This window comes from Notolabrus celidotus, chromosome 12 (assembly GCF_009762535.1).
Source record: "Notolabrus celidotus isolate fNotCel1 chromosome 12, fNotCel1.pri, whole genome shotgun sequence".
Classification (NCBI taxonomy): domain Eukaryota; kingdom Metazoa; phylum Chordata; class Actinopteri; order Labriformes; family Labridae; genus Notolabrus; species Notolabrus celidotus.
The window spans coordinates 21,813,636-21,827,554 of NC_048283.1; the positions used below are offsets into that span (position 1 = coordinate 21,813,636).

The following is a 13,919-nucleotide window of genomic DNA, read 5'->3' on the forward strand; positions in this document are numbered from 1 at the left end:
AGTTCATCGACCGTCTGCTTGAGGCTGGCTGCAGAAACACCAGAAACCACATACATTCAGAAAATGACGATCTTTGCAGCAACAATAAACATGTTTACAGCCTGGTTCAAAAATGGTTTAGTTTTGAATAGCTAATTTCTGAATCGGCACACACTTTACAGGTGTAAAGAAATGTATAACTCAATATTTGAAGATACATGTTTTTCCCAAATAAGGACATGGCTGACTTGATTGACAGGCAGACTCCCTGTAGCTGTTAGTGAAAAGGTTCAAAGCCTGCCTCTTTACCTCACACTAGCTCAGATGAAGTTTGGTTGTGTTCATCAATTCCAATATGGCAACCGCTGACGATTGGCTTCAAAACAGCGTCAAGGAACAGATGGGTGACGTCACAGATACTACGTCCATTTTTTATACAGTCTATGGTATTTTATAACCTTTTCCCAGGCACAGTATGAATATTACAGCATACAGATATTTAACCGGAAACTACAGTCGAACATAATTTCTTCCCCACATTTTGATAAAAGCAGAACCTTTCAACAATACATATTTGATGCAGCTGTAGTACATTATGTTATGCTACTGGCTTTAGCATACAGGCACTATTTCAGCAACAGTTCCTTTGAAAAACAGGAATTCATCCTGCGTTTCTGTGAGTGATATAACCGCATTTATAGCTTTAAGTAGCTGCATGCACACACTGTCTGTAATAGGATTTCTACAAGCTGTTGGTATGTAGGCTAAAGTTACACGTGTCATTTTGTGTCACCATGTTTTTTATGTCAGTGTATGTTGTGTACTACAACATTTCAGTGCTAAATATGTAATGTGATTATTGACTGAGTGAGTGCAGTAGCAGCAGATGGCTGGCTGTGACTCTATAACTCCTCTGGTGCAACTGCTTCTATTTTAAAAAACGAGCTGCAGTCAAAATAATGCCCCCAATACATTTTTTAGTGTGCCCCTCTGAGACGAGGAGGCATGAAGGCTGGATATGAACTAAAGAGAGAAGCTGGTAGAACAAGAAAAATGAGGTGTTGTGTAATTGTATTTCTGCATATGTACACTCCTGACAGAGTTTAAAATAAAGTTTTGACTCACCCCAATAGTACAGCCTAGCCTACACATGCATATTGCATTTCAAATAAATGATGTGTTTTGTAGCAAGTTGTTTATACATGTGACAATTTTCAGTCACACGATTAACATGAAACTGGATTTGTCTCAAAGACATAAATATCTGTGAATCCACTCGTGACATGATTAAAATCAAAAACTGAGTACGGTCATTGTGTTTCAAAATCAGACATAGTTGGTTTTTGCTTAATATAAAACCAGGGTTGCCAACTTTGAGTGTCTGACTGGAGTGAGATTTTTATGACATGGACCTTATCACATATTCTTGCATTTAATCACGTGCACTTATTTTGAACACACATGGGTTTAAAATAAGGATGAAAAGTGGTGTACTCACGCTGCTTGAGAGGCAGGGTCAAGGAAAATAGAACAGGACTTCCTTCAAACCTGATACTCAAAATATTGGGTTCATTTAAACCAAGTTGCAACCTCTGTCCGAGAGAATTGAATCCAATGCGGAAGTTTTAAAAACTGCAGTTCATGGAGGATCCGCTTGAGGCTGGCTACCGAAGTACTGGAAACCACACACGCACAAATCCAAAAAAGCCAATCTTTACAGCAGAACTAAACATGTTTACAGCCTGGTAAAAAAATCGGCACACAATTTTTTGAGCATCTAAAACCTAATTCCCTGCACCCTGGTGAATATTTATGTGACTGGAAACAAAAGTTGTGTAAAAAGAAAACACAAAATCATTGATACATAAATAACAAAAAAAAGTATTCAAATCCCTGAAAGAAGCTTACATTCGAGTCATTTTATATTTGTTTTTTTTGCCTTTTTCTTGCCTTTATTTGATAGGACAGCTGAAGAGAGACATAAAATGTGAGGAGTACAGAGTGAGGGAATACATGCAGGAAATGGTCGACCGGCCGGTAATCGAGCCGGCGACCCCTGCGACGTGGACTTCAGCCTTTGTATGTGGGGCGCTTAGACCGCTGGGCCACCAGCACCCCCATTCTAGTAAAATTTTATGTTATTTTCCATGAGGTTTTTTTTTTTTTACAATTGAGTAGTCCAATTTAAATTAGGACTAAGAAAACATTAAACACTGAAATCAACAAACATTTCTGGGGTGTTAAACTAAACTCCCAAACCTGTGACAGTCAGGGGTCCCAATCATTCAGGTAGAGATAACAGCGATAGCTTAGCTAAAATAAGGGATGCTTTGCAGGCTATTTGTTTTTACTACTGTAGTTAAGCTAAAGCAAATTCATTGTGCTGGTACTGTAAGGCAAACATTTGGCAGCCACTTTAAATATTAAGTATTTTCTTTCACGTTACTCTGAACAAGTTTACGTAGTGTATCAATCTAGCCACCTTAAGTGTCACAACAATAACTGACCTTTGTGTTTGTTTTTAATAGTCTCACAACCATTGTCTCTTATAGAAGTTAACCAGAGTCAAGTAGGGTAGATCGGAATCCTGTTTAAGCAGCTGACCGACCAACACAGAGATATAGACCTTGCATACCACAAAGTTTTTATGGTGTAGTGTTTTTGCGTGAGATTTTTACTGGGCTGAGACTGACGATGAAAGCGTGTCACATGCCAGGGGTGTGAGAGTTGGAGACCCTGATAAAACTGATGTGATATCTAATGGTTGTAAATTAAAATGTTGATGATGGATATTTTTCGAATTCATCATTCTTTAAAGAAGAACACAAGCTGTCTACAATTTAATTCACAGCAAATAATATTGAGTTAATGTGAATAATGAGTCAGGCAATAATTTTATACCTTATCTTTTATTTGCATAGTAATCAGAAAAAAAGACGTCCATTCAAGTCACACAGAGGCTTTGACATTATACAGTAAGAGTGTAAAGTGTGGAATAGTGTGTTGCAAATCTGCAGCCAATACAGTCAGTGCAAACAAGAGTTCCATCCTCCCCCCTTCGATGCAGGGCTAACCTCCTCAAACACTGTTCAAAAACCAAAACAAATGCATTGTGTATAGTGTGGGATGTAGTTCAGCAATACTGACATAGGTGTCAACTTGTAAAAAGAAAAGATTGAACAAAATTACAAATTATACAGTGAAATGAATCATGGTTGTAGTTTTCGCTGACACAGGGTCAGCAGGCAAATTGTTAGTAAGGTAACTGCCATAGATTTAGTGGTATTAGTAAAGGACTCTTTAGGGATTGTTACAAATCACCTGATAATCCAGGAGTATCATAGCTACAGTCATAGCACTTTAATTGGATGATGATTATAGTTTTATACAGAGACATTTGTAATCTCATCATTACTAATCTGTTGTATTGAAGCCCTGAGAACCATTTTACACTAAACTCTGTTCATCAAACCAACAGATGTGTTCACTACACCACTTCATCTGCTAAGCTAAGAAATGTAGTCTCATCATAATCACAGTTTAACCAGGTACAAAAACTTGAAGCTAGATTTGTGGTTTGATGGAGTTCTGTAGGGTTGTGGAGATGCCTGTAATGTATATGTTACATAGTCACGTGCACTAAGCATTTTTGGCAGTTAACTATTTTCTGTTTTTAATTCCTTTACAGATGAGTAATAATTCAGGGATTGTTTTATTGCACTTCATGTTGAAAAACAAACCAATACAGTGATTATACCTATGATGTAGGAACCCAAACCAAGCAGCTAATCTAGACAAACTATCTGATCTACCTATTAACCTACAGAGCAGGTATTTCAATAAGATGATTTCAATACAGACAACAGGATAATAGAAAAAATATGTAGATAAGGAGGATTGTGAAGCTTCTATGTCATAAATATAACTGCAACAAGGACCCCATAAAGGAAAGCTAGCTCAATGTCCCTCCATAGACACAGGATATAGTAGGGTTCGACATTTCATGCCAAAATACTATTCTATAATAACTGGCATTTATTCAGCGACTATTCATAATCAAGCTCTCTGACAGCAGGTTTGAAACGTCAAGTTGACACAACAATGATTAACACAACATTTGTTGTGCTGCAGGTGCAGACAGTAAAAGTAAACACTCCACGACACACCTCTCCCACAAATGGCCCGTAGTGTTAACCAGCAGACAAGGTGCTGCTATTAGCGGGCACTGTCTCGACCATTATGTCGGTGCTTCTGTGACGCAGCAGCGTGGTGTGTGTGTTTACATTTTACAGCCACGCTTAGTGTCTGCTGCTGGCTGTTTTCGAAATTGCCTGCTATACTAGCAGTACGTACTGATTTGGCCAAAATTCAGTATGTAGAATGCAGAATGTGAACAAGAGCAAAATCTACAGTATGCCAGAACTACCCGGATGTTGTACTGATTCGGGAAAATTTCACAGTATGCATCAGACCAGTCTCCCTCGTGTACTGTTTCCCATAATGCACAGCGCTTATGTTCCGCTTTTCCTTTTTTCTTTTTTTTTGACGGGGGCCATTCAGTTTTTAGGTCCTGTAGAAATTACTTAATTCCATATAAACCACTTCTTAACTTTTTTAATTATAAGTGATGCTAAAGAAGCAGCTTTGCAATCAGCTTGGCCGTTGTTTATTTCAGCTTTCCAAAACTGGAAATCCATTGACACCTGACCCAGCATACTGCAAAAGAGATCCAACAAAACAGTCAAATTTACATACTTCTTTCAAACGCAGTATGTAGCATGCAGTAGGTACTGCATGCTAAATTTGTTGATCGTGTGTAGCAGGTGGTTTAGAAAACAGCCAGTCCGCTGTTGTCTCTGTTTCTGGATCTCATAACACTACACAAGACTGTCGCTTATTTTTTCTTCTTCTTTTGCTATTTAATACAGTTAGCATTCTTCTTCTTCTGTTACTTAATGCGGTTAGCAAACAGCTTTGAGATGCTCTTTAGCCACCGTCTGGCGTAAGTACTGTATTACAACCAGGCACTGGTGGAAACAATGAGAAATATATTCGCATTAACTCTTTGATTTTTAATAAATGAACGAATATTCAAGCATTCGAAAATCATGTCCCATCTCTAGGATATAGTAATGTGTGTGAGGGGCGTGTGCACAACATGGCTCATGGCCTTTCACACACATGCACACTATTGATTCAGCAATTTCTCAAGAGTTCTTAAGTTATCAGATACACTGATTCACAAACAGTGCATGTGTTTCTCTCACTGTCTTCGAAGAGGTAACTGTGGGTCAAACATTAGAAAGTGCTGATCCAACTTTCCCTGCATCAGTCTCCATATTTCCGTCTCTCAGTTTCTTCTATCTTTATCAGTATATTGTTATCCTCCTGTGACCTGAATACAACACAGAAAATGCTGAATGCAGTGATGTGATGTGAAGGCTATTGATTTTCATTTTTTTGCTTGTTTCTGGCTATGAAACTACCACTGACTGACAGTGACAGTGCCTGAAACAAAAACGCTTGATAACTGGATTTATCTCCATATTAATTGGTTTCAATAAGTCATTCAAAAAGGATTATTAAATCCCCTTTGAGCACTAAATAATCTGTTAGATGATGGAGCAGATCACAGTTTTTGTCAGGTCTTTTGGAAAACCATTTAGTCGTACATGAAATCCCCAACACTGGAGACGAGCCATAAAATTATTCAGTAAATCAGTTTACTTGCATCTTTTTTGTCACCACATGACAGCCACATTTTACAGTCAGCTATAATGACTTACTGAAGCGATGATGACTCAACAAAGCCTACAGCCGGGAAGCGGCAGCATGACACAGGAAGCAGTGTGGGGTCTTTGCACAGGGATGAGATGTGTGGAGATGAGCCTACAGTAGAAACAACCTGAAGGGGAGTGAACAGGTGAAAGAGATGACCTAAGGCACAAATGTGAGAAACAACATGGTTTGTGCGAGCTTACAGAGGATTTCTGTGAAGCACTGTAGTGGAAATGTTCCTACTTAAGCCCCATGCAGTGAAAGTGAAAGTAAATATGGAGCAAGCTATTTCTCCATTTTTTTTCCTTATCATTTTACATTTAAGACATTGAGGGATTCCCTGGGTTTATTTGTAAGCTTATTATAAGGAGTTTGCCACTAGAAATGCATGTGGTTCAGTGGGGGTCCCGACCCACACTTTGAGGACCCCTGAGTTAGGCAACCATTCAACTAAAGCCAATACAGTACAGCCACATACTATCATCTCTTTCTCTCTCTTTTATTCTCCTCTATCCCTCTTTTGGTGTGTGAAATGGTGTGTATGTGATTTCCAGTACTTCTGGAGCCAGCCTCAAGCGCACACTCGAGAAACTGCAGTTTTTAACACTTTTGCATTGGCTTCAATTCTCTGCTTGGTTGCTGCTTGGTTGTAATACGGTATTCCCGCCAGGCAGTGGCTAAAGAGTGTCTTGATGCTGTTTGCTAACTGCATTAAATAACAGAAGAAGAATGCTAACTGCATTTAATAACAGAAGAAGAAGAAAACAGTAGCAACAGATGCTGGAAATGCATGTGTAGTGGTGTGAGATTCAGAAACAGAGACTATAGCAGACACTGGGCATGTCTGTAAAATGTAACAATACACGCCACGCTGCTGCGTCACAGAATCACTGACATAAAGGATGAGACAGTGCCTGCTAATAGCAGCACCTTGTCCCGGTGCTGGTTAACCATAGACTGTATAAAATATGGACGTAGTATCCGTGACGTCACCCATCTGTTTCTGAAGTGCTGTTTTGAGGCCAATTGGCGGCGGCAGCCATATTGCTGCTGTGGAGTCAGTGTGACGTAAAGAGGCGGAGTTTGAGCCTCCTAGCCAACAGCTACAGTGTTCCCGCAGTCAGCTGTGCCTCTCATTGGAAGACTAGTAATCTCAATATCTTCAAAATTGCAGCGTTAGAAAAAAATTCACCCCCCTCACAGTGTGAGCCGATCGAGAAATGAGCTATCCAGTCTACACTCATCTTTTGTACCAGGCTGTAAATAAGCTTATTTCTGCTGTAAAGATCGTCTTTTTCCCATTCATGTGTATTTGACTTCCGCTACTTCCGGAGCCAGCCTCAAGCGGATTCCCGAGTAACTGCAGCTTTTAGCACTTCCGCATTGGACTCATATTTTTAGACCAGAGGTTGCCGCTTGTGGTTAATGCGACTGCCTCACAAACGGACTGTTAACGGGACAGGTGTGTCTTGGAGTGTTTACTTTTACTGTCTACACCTGCAGCACAACAAATGTTGTGTTAGTCATTATTGTGTTAACTTGAAGGTTTAAACCTGCTGTCAGGGCGCTTGATTACGAATAATCGCTGAATAAATGCCAGTGATTATTGAGTAGTATTTTGGCTTGAAATGCCCATCCCTATTAACTGTTGACATGGAGTTCATGCAGTGGTGTATGTACAGACATATAGATAACATTTGTTTAATCTTGTCTCTCTGTCTGCAGTAGTTCGATGTTTTTAGTACTTGTTATTGCCTTGTCTATACCTTGATTTTTGCTTTGCATTAGTGATGCGTTGGTTGGGAACCACACAATTCTAAGAGCTAGCTCTTGTACATGAATAATATGAGCTGGCTCCTGCTGGAAAGTTTGTTTTTGTTTTTTTTACCCTTTTTGTTGTCGTTTGATGCACAACAGAATAAAGGGACAATCTTTTCAGCCACAGGCACACCACACGCTGACTGAATGCTGCGTCACTGTGTGTGGCATGTGACCAGTCAGATGCAGGGGAGGGGGATTGATGGTGCACAGTGAGATGATGCTGTAAGTGTAGAAATGATAAAGTTTACTATAATTACAACTAATAATGAAAGTAAAATACATGCACACATATCAATCATGGGTCAAAGCATCGCTATCAGTGGCTGTTTGATACAAGCCAAAGTGTTCCTATGAAGAGCCGATTGGGAACTGAAAGAGCCTGAAGAGCTAAGCCAAATGATCTGATCACTAAAAAGAGCTGGAATTCCCATCACTACTTTACATGGGTCATCTTTTGTCATGTCTTTCCGATTGTTGATTCAGCCTCTGTTTTGAGTTTTGAAACATACAGATATATGTTTGACGGGTTCTTCAGTAAAAAAAAAAGAGTAGTTTTTAGTGAAGAAACACAGCAACAAAAACAAGACAAGACACCTAGAACACAACACAAATTAAGCTTGGCCGCTCAACGAGTTACACAAAGAAATAAACAGTACGCATTTGAGGTAACCATAGCGCATTATACAGAAGGGCTCTAGAAGGACAAAAGAAGAAACAGGTCAAGTATGCATACGTGTAATCTTCTGCACACGTACAAGAATGTGTAGAGACATACACATAAAAGAGGGATGTACACATACCACTACCATAGCATTCAGCAAGAGAATACATAAATAAAATATAATAGATAAAATAAGAAGGTACAAAAGCCCTGGTGTAACCACTCACATTATGAGTCATCCAGTAAGTGCAGACCCTTAACATATTCGAAGAAAGTGCCCCATGTTTTATGAAATCTTTTGGTTGAACCTTTTGTTACACATCTCATCTTCTCCATTTTAAGAAAGTATAGAACACCTTTGAGACATGCAAAGTGAGAGGGAGGAGTGGGTGATTTCCAACGCAGCAAAATCTGTCGTCTAGCTAGGAGTGTCACAAAGGCCACCAGATCTGTCTTATATTTTGGAAGCTGTAGGTTAAGAGAGGGGATGCCAAAACAAGCTGTTATAGCAGATGGTCTGACGTTGACCTCTAGGCTTTTAGAAATTGTTTGGAAGATTTCTGTCCAAAATGTAACTAGGGACGGGCAGGACCATAACATGTGACTGTATGATGCTGACGCTTGATGGCACCTGTCGCAAGGTCGGATCAATATTTCCATAGATTTTTGCTAATCTGACTTTAGTGACATTAGTTGGTCTTTAAATCTCTTGCAACTCCTCAACTCCTCATGCTTGAAGAATTGGTTAAATAGTTTTCTGGACCTACCCTTGTCCCATGTTTTAGAATAGTTTATTTTCATTCCTCTGCGCCCCGTCACAAAGACAGATAATTGATTACACACCAGTTATAAACCTCATTTTGATATCTGCCTTGACTGTTTTTCTCTCTCTCTCTTTTTCAGAATATGACAGCCAGTTAGCACCAGCCGTAGGGTCTGAGTCAGGCATGGCATCGTCTTCCTACTTGGAGCCCAACCACAATCACTCGGCAACGGGTGGTTGTGGGGTTAAATCCCGATCTGGGATGTCTGGTGGTACCGGTGTCGGTACCAGCGGGTCTGCAGGAGGTCTCGAGCGGCCCCCTGGCTCCATGGACCGGGTCCTGAAGATCTTCCATTATTTTGAGACAAATAGCGAACCCTGCACCTGGGCTAGTAATATCAGACACGGAGATGCCACAGATGTCAGGGTGAGAAACACAAACATTTCTCATCTTTCCAGCCCACTTTGGTTATCATTTCCTTGATTCTCACTTTCTCCTCTGATGTTTCCACAGGGTGTTATCCAGAAAATAGCAGAGATTCACAAACTGCGCTGCGTCTCTTCTCTGGGCCTCCGTCTGACCCACCTGCACTCTGATGCACTTCACTGGTTACACCCTGATTTGGGCGTTTCTCACGTCAGGGAGAGATATGAGAAACAGCACCCCCAGGAGGAGTGGAGGTAGAGTTACAACAGGATTTTGTGTCTTCCACTGACTCTTTATCAATTGTCTCTCAATTTGTTTCATAAGAGGTGTGGGAGTGAGGGGCTTGTCTATAGTTTAGATAGCTACAGGATGATAGGTACTCAGTAGGCTCCTACTCCAGTGTTTCCCTTCTCCTCAACGTCTCCCAGTTGTGAACATAGAAGAATTAATAAGACTAATTTAAAAGCCCTTATATATAAAGGGTTGGCAGGTTGGAGTTCACTTAATCTTAATTAGACAAGCTGACATCATTATATCATACATATTGCAGTTGCTTGTTCCTGCAAACACCATCCACTGCCTCTTATACCAGTTAATTTAAATCTGCCATGAGGGATGATCTGCTCTTTCTGATGAAGGCATTTATCTCATTTATCCATGTTATTTGAAAGAATTGCTTCCCCTTTTCAACCTGTTTCAAACTGTGCCAGCTCTCAGCCATCTGCAGTCCATATTGTTAACAGCTCTTCTTACAATTTAGCCCATTGTCCTTCTGTTGATATGTTACACCCAAAGTCATTAAAATTGAAATGAATTCAAAGAGAGAGACTTGTTCACACTGCTGACATGCAGCCGAGCAGCTCCAGTTGTTGCAGCCCTGCCTCGGAGGGCAGCAGAGCTGCAAGCCCACAGGAGCTTCTGCTGCTGCCAAGCTATTGTTAGAACGGAGAAGTAGCCCAGGGGATGGACTGACTCTATCTCACTCCTCTCACGCTCCCTCGCGTGTTTTCTCTCATTCTGTCTCGTTCGCTCGCAGTCGCTCTTTTTCACTTTGATCTTCCTCTCTATCCTCCCCTCTCTTCATCTCTCACATCTGTTCTCTTTCTTATCCAACTCTCTCTTCTCTCAAACATGCATCCTCTTCTCTCTTCTCACACTCTCCTTTTTGCATCATTCATTATAGAACGAGGATGTTTTATTCATCGTGTCTTTTGATTTTCCTTTGTTGTGTAAGTACAGGCCTTTAGCATCATGGCAGCGAGAGGCTTTCTACTCTGCTGACCCATTTCTGTTGACTACTGTCCCAGCAATATGTCAGTCAAAAAGTAATATGTCACTGTGAACAATGATGGCCCATCTGGGTACTACTGTGACACAGTTGACTGTAAATTGTAACAGCAGGAATCTCATTGTACTTTATGATAGGACAAGGGTATCACTTTCAGTAATTTCACTGTCAGCAAAATACAAACTCACGCCTTACTGCGCCACCAGGCAGTAATATAATGAGGAGAAAAGGGCATCTTTCAGCCTCAAGACTTGGTTTCAACGCAGGAGGTATTGGCAAACAGCCACCCTGCTGAGGTGACTTTGGCCAAGATATAAAATCTAATGCTGCATGAGGGCTGTTATGACGCCAGCTTGTACTGTAAGCCTCCTGTAAAGGTAGAACAGGAGAAGTTAAGAAACGTGTCCATTTATTTTCTACTTCTTTTTATAATTTATTTGATAATGAATTATCCCAACAGGGTATTTTGTATTTTTCTAATTGCTCAATTTATCTAAAGTGACAATTTTTGGGGTACAGCATCATTATACAGTGGTTTCCACTCAAATAATCATAACAGTGCACTGTTTGTTTCCAAATCTTTGACACTGAACAGACACATACACCAGATATATTTAGGTAAAAGTTTTTTCTTATCAATTTCAGTATTATGATTTACAATTTCTTTTATAACACATTGTAAGATTTGGTATTGTGCAACTTTTGGATTAAAAAAACTCCCTTTCTGGTTGTCTAAACCAAAGGTATCTATTTTTGAACTTTGAATTAGTCTCTACTTAAAGCTCCTTTGAGGAGTTTTTAGGTGGTTATGAAACATACTGAAATGAACGCTGTTATCTCTTTATGATCTAAAAAATCAATCAAGGCAATCAATAAGAAGAGTGACTATCCCTTTCTTTTGATTTTTAATGTCTAAAACCACTGCTGGGGGGTAGGTGTCAGACCTTGTGATCAACGGATGCGGCTTTACTTAACAGTAAAATGTGTCACTCATCAAAAAATATTTTCTGTGCAACGTGAAAAAACAGCAAGATGAGGTTATTTGTCCAAAAAACACTAATTATACAGTATTGGGTAAAACCATAGACTGTATAAATAATTGACGTAGTATCCAGGACGTCACCCAACTGTTTCTGAAGCACTGTTTTGAAATCAATTGTCGGCAGGAGCCATATTGGAAATGCTGAACTCAAACTAATTGCTGTCGAGCTAGTGTGAGGTAAAGAGGCGGCTTTGAACCTCCTAGCCAACAGCTACAGTGCAAGCGAGCCGGATGCGACCCTGGTGGTGAGGCTTTCAGCAGTGTGTCTGCCCCCTGGTGGCTGGCTGCAGTATAGGTAAAAAAATGGGGAGACAGCGTCTTGTGAAGTTACGCTGTAGGGCAGAGCTTGTTACAGTGGCTTCACAGGCTCTGGCTGCACAATGGCGGCGCCCAGGGGAGGGATTTTTTGGCTTCAGAGTGGTACAACGGAAAGAGGCGGAGCATTGTGTCCATTTTTATTTACAGTCTATGCTACAGTGTTCCTGCCTGTCAATCCAGTCAGCTATGCCTCTCATAATGGAAAACTTGTAATCTTAATACCTTCGAAGGTACGGCGTTATGAAAAAAATTCACCCCTGTACTGTGTGTGCGGATCAAGAAATTAGCTATTCAGGCTAAACTCATCAACTTTTTTGAATTTGTGTGTATGTGGTTTCCGGTACTTCTGGAGCCAGCCTCAAGCGTAAACTCAAGGAATCACAGTGTTTAACACTTCACATTGGCTGTAATTCTTGCGACCGGATGTTGCCGCTTTTGTAAAATCCGCAAAGACAGCTTTGACCACAGGGGGCGCCAAAATCAACACATACCAAAAATTCCTCATAGGAGCTTTAAGTTATCTCCAAACGTATTTAAGGCTTTAAAATGTATGGAGCTGTATGTATGAGTAAACATGCACCACCTGTATATGCATCAGACAATTTGGAAGCTAAACATAATTTCACTCCCTGTGTGGGCGATGACTGTACTCTTATTCAACCAAACTCTCCAATGTCATTCTCAGGTATGAGTTGCGGATGCGGTACCTTCCCAAAGGTTACCTCAGCCATTTTTCTGAAGACAAACCTTCTCTCAACTACCTCTATCACCAGGTGAGAAAACACAGAAAGAGAGCAGATAGGGAAGTCAAAAAATGCTCAATAAATATAATCAGTGTCAAATCCTGTTTGCTATTTTCTTGAAGACTCAACACATTTTTCAAGCTTTAATGTTTTGTAATCAACTTAGGCTGTTGTCACACCATGTTTCCCTAGGTAAAAAGTGACTACATGCACCATATAGCTGATCAGGTGGATCAAGAAGTTGCTTTGAAACTGGGCTGTTTGGAAATAAGGTAAGAACAATGAATACAAACGTTTTCATACCACAACCACATCAAAAAACAATATACATTTATATATATATATATATATATATATATATATATATGCTCAAACAGTTGGTTGACTGATCTTCATCTCTCCGTGAATTATACAGGAGGTTCTTCAGAGAGATGCCGGGAAATGCCCTAGACAAGAAATCTAATTATGAACTACTAGAGTAAGAGTGATTTGCTTTGGTCCACAATATGTCGCCTTTCATTTGTGTTCATGGTATTTTAACAAATATTTTACAGAGACTAATGTTTTGTTTGTGACTTATTTAGAAAAGACGTCGGTTTGAGAAGGTTTTTCCCCAAAAGCTTGCTGGACTCCTTAAAGGTGAGGTTAACAACTCATGTTGAAACACAACTTTTATCTCACTGATCATCCAGTTTTAGTAACGAGAAAGCACTAGAAAATGTATTTTTCAAATCTGATTAATTAATTTGACTCAGCACCCATCTGACTGGCAGGCAGACCAGCTGATGAAAGAATAGATTTTTTTCTCAATGTCTCATAATCTCCTTGTCTGAGATTAAGTTAAACCTCCTCTTGTCAATTGATGTGCCTTATCAGTTGTCCTTCAGTGTTGTTGGCCCTGAACCAACCTGACAGCCTTGTCAATGTCTCTTTTCCCCTCTCCTGGACTCTCCTTCAGGCAAAGACTCTCCGTAAGCAGATCCAGCAGACCTTTAAGCAGTTTGCCAACCTCAATGATGAGCAAAGCATCCACAAGTTCTTTGAGATTCTCTCGCCTATCTACCGCTTTGACAAGGAGTGCTTCAAATGTGCTCTTGGG

At 40.2% G+C, this 13,919-nt stretch overlaps 1 protein-coding gene across 5 annotated transcripts in view; it reads left to right on the top strand.

The window, feature by feature from the left end:
• Positions 1-13,919, top strand: part of LOC117822586 (focal adhesion kinase 1-like) — a 79,354-nt gene that overhangs the window by 19,645 nt on the left and 45,790 nt on the right. For all 5 annotated transcript variants that reach the window (XM_034697403.1, XM_034697405.1, XM_034697404.1 and 2 more), the window contains 7 exons: positions 9,143-9,429; positions 9,517-9,683; positions 12,763-12,850; positions 13,013-13,092; positions 13,236-13,298; positions 13,405-13,459; positions 13,779-13,919. In XM_034697403.1, coding sequence (XP_034553294.1) covers positions 9,187-9,429; positions 9,517-9,683; positions 12,763-12,850; positions 13,013-13,092; positions 13,236-13,298; positions 13,405-13,459; positions 13,779-13,919 — 837 coding nt within the window. In that variant the 5' untranslated portion in view covers positions 9,143-9,186. The remainder of the gene's footprint in view (positions 1-9,142; positions 9,430-9,516; positions 9,684-12,762; positions 12,851-13,012; positions 13,093-13,235; positions 13,299-13,404; positions 13,460-13,778) is intronic.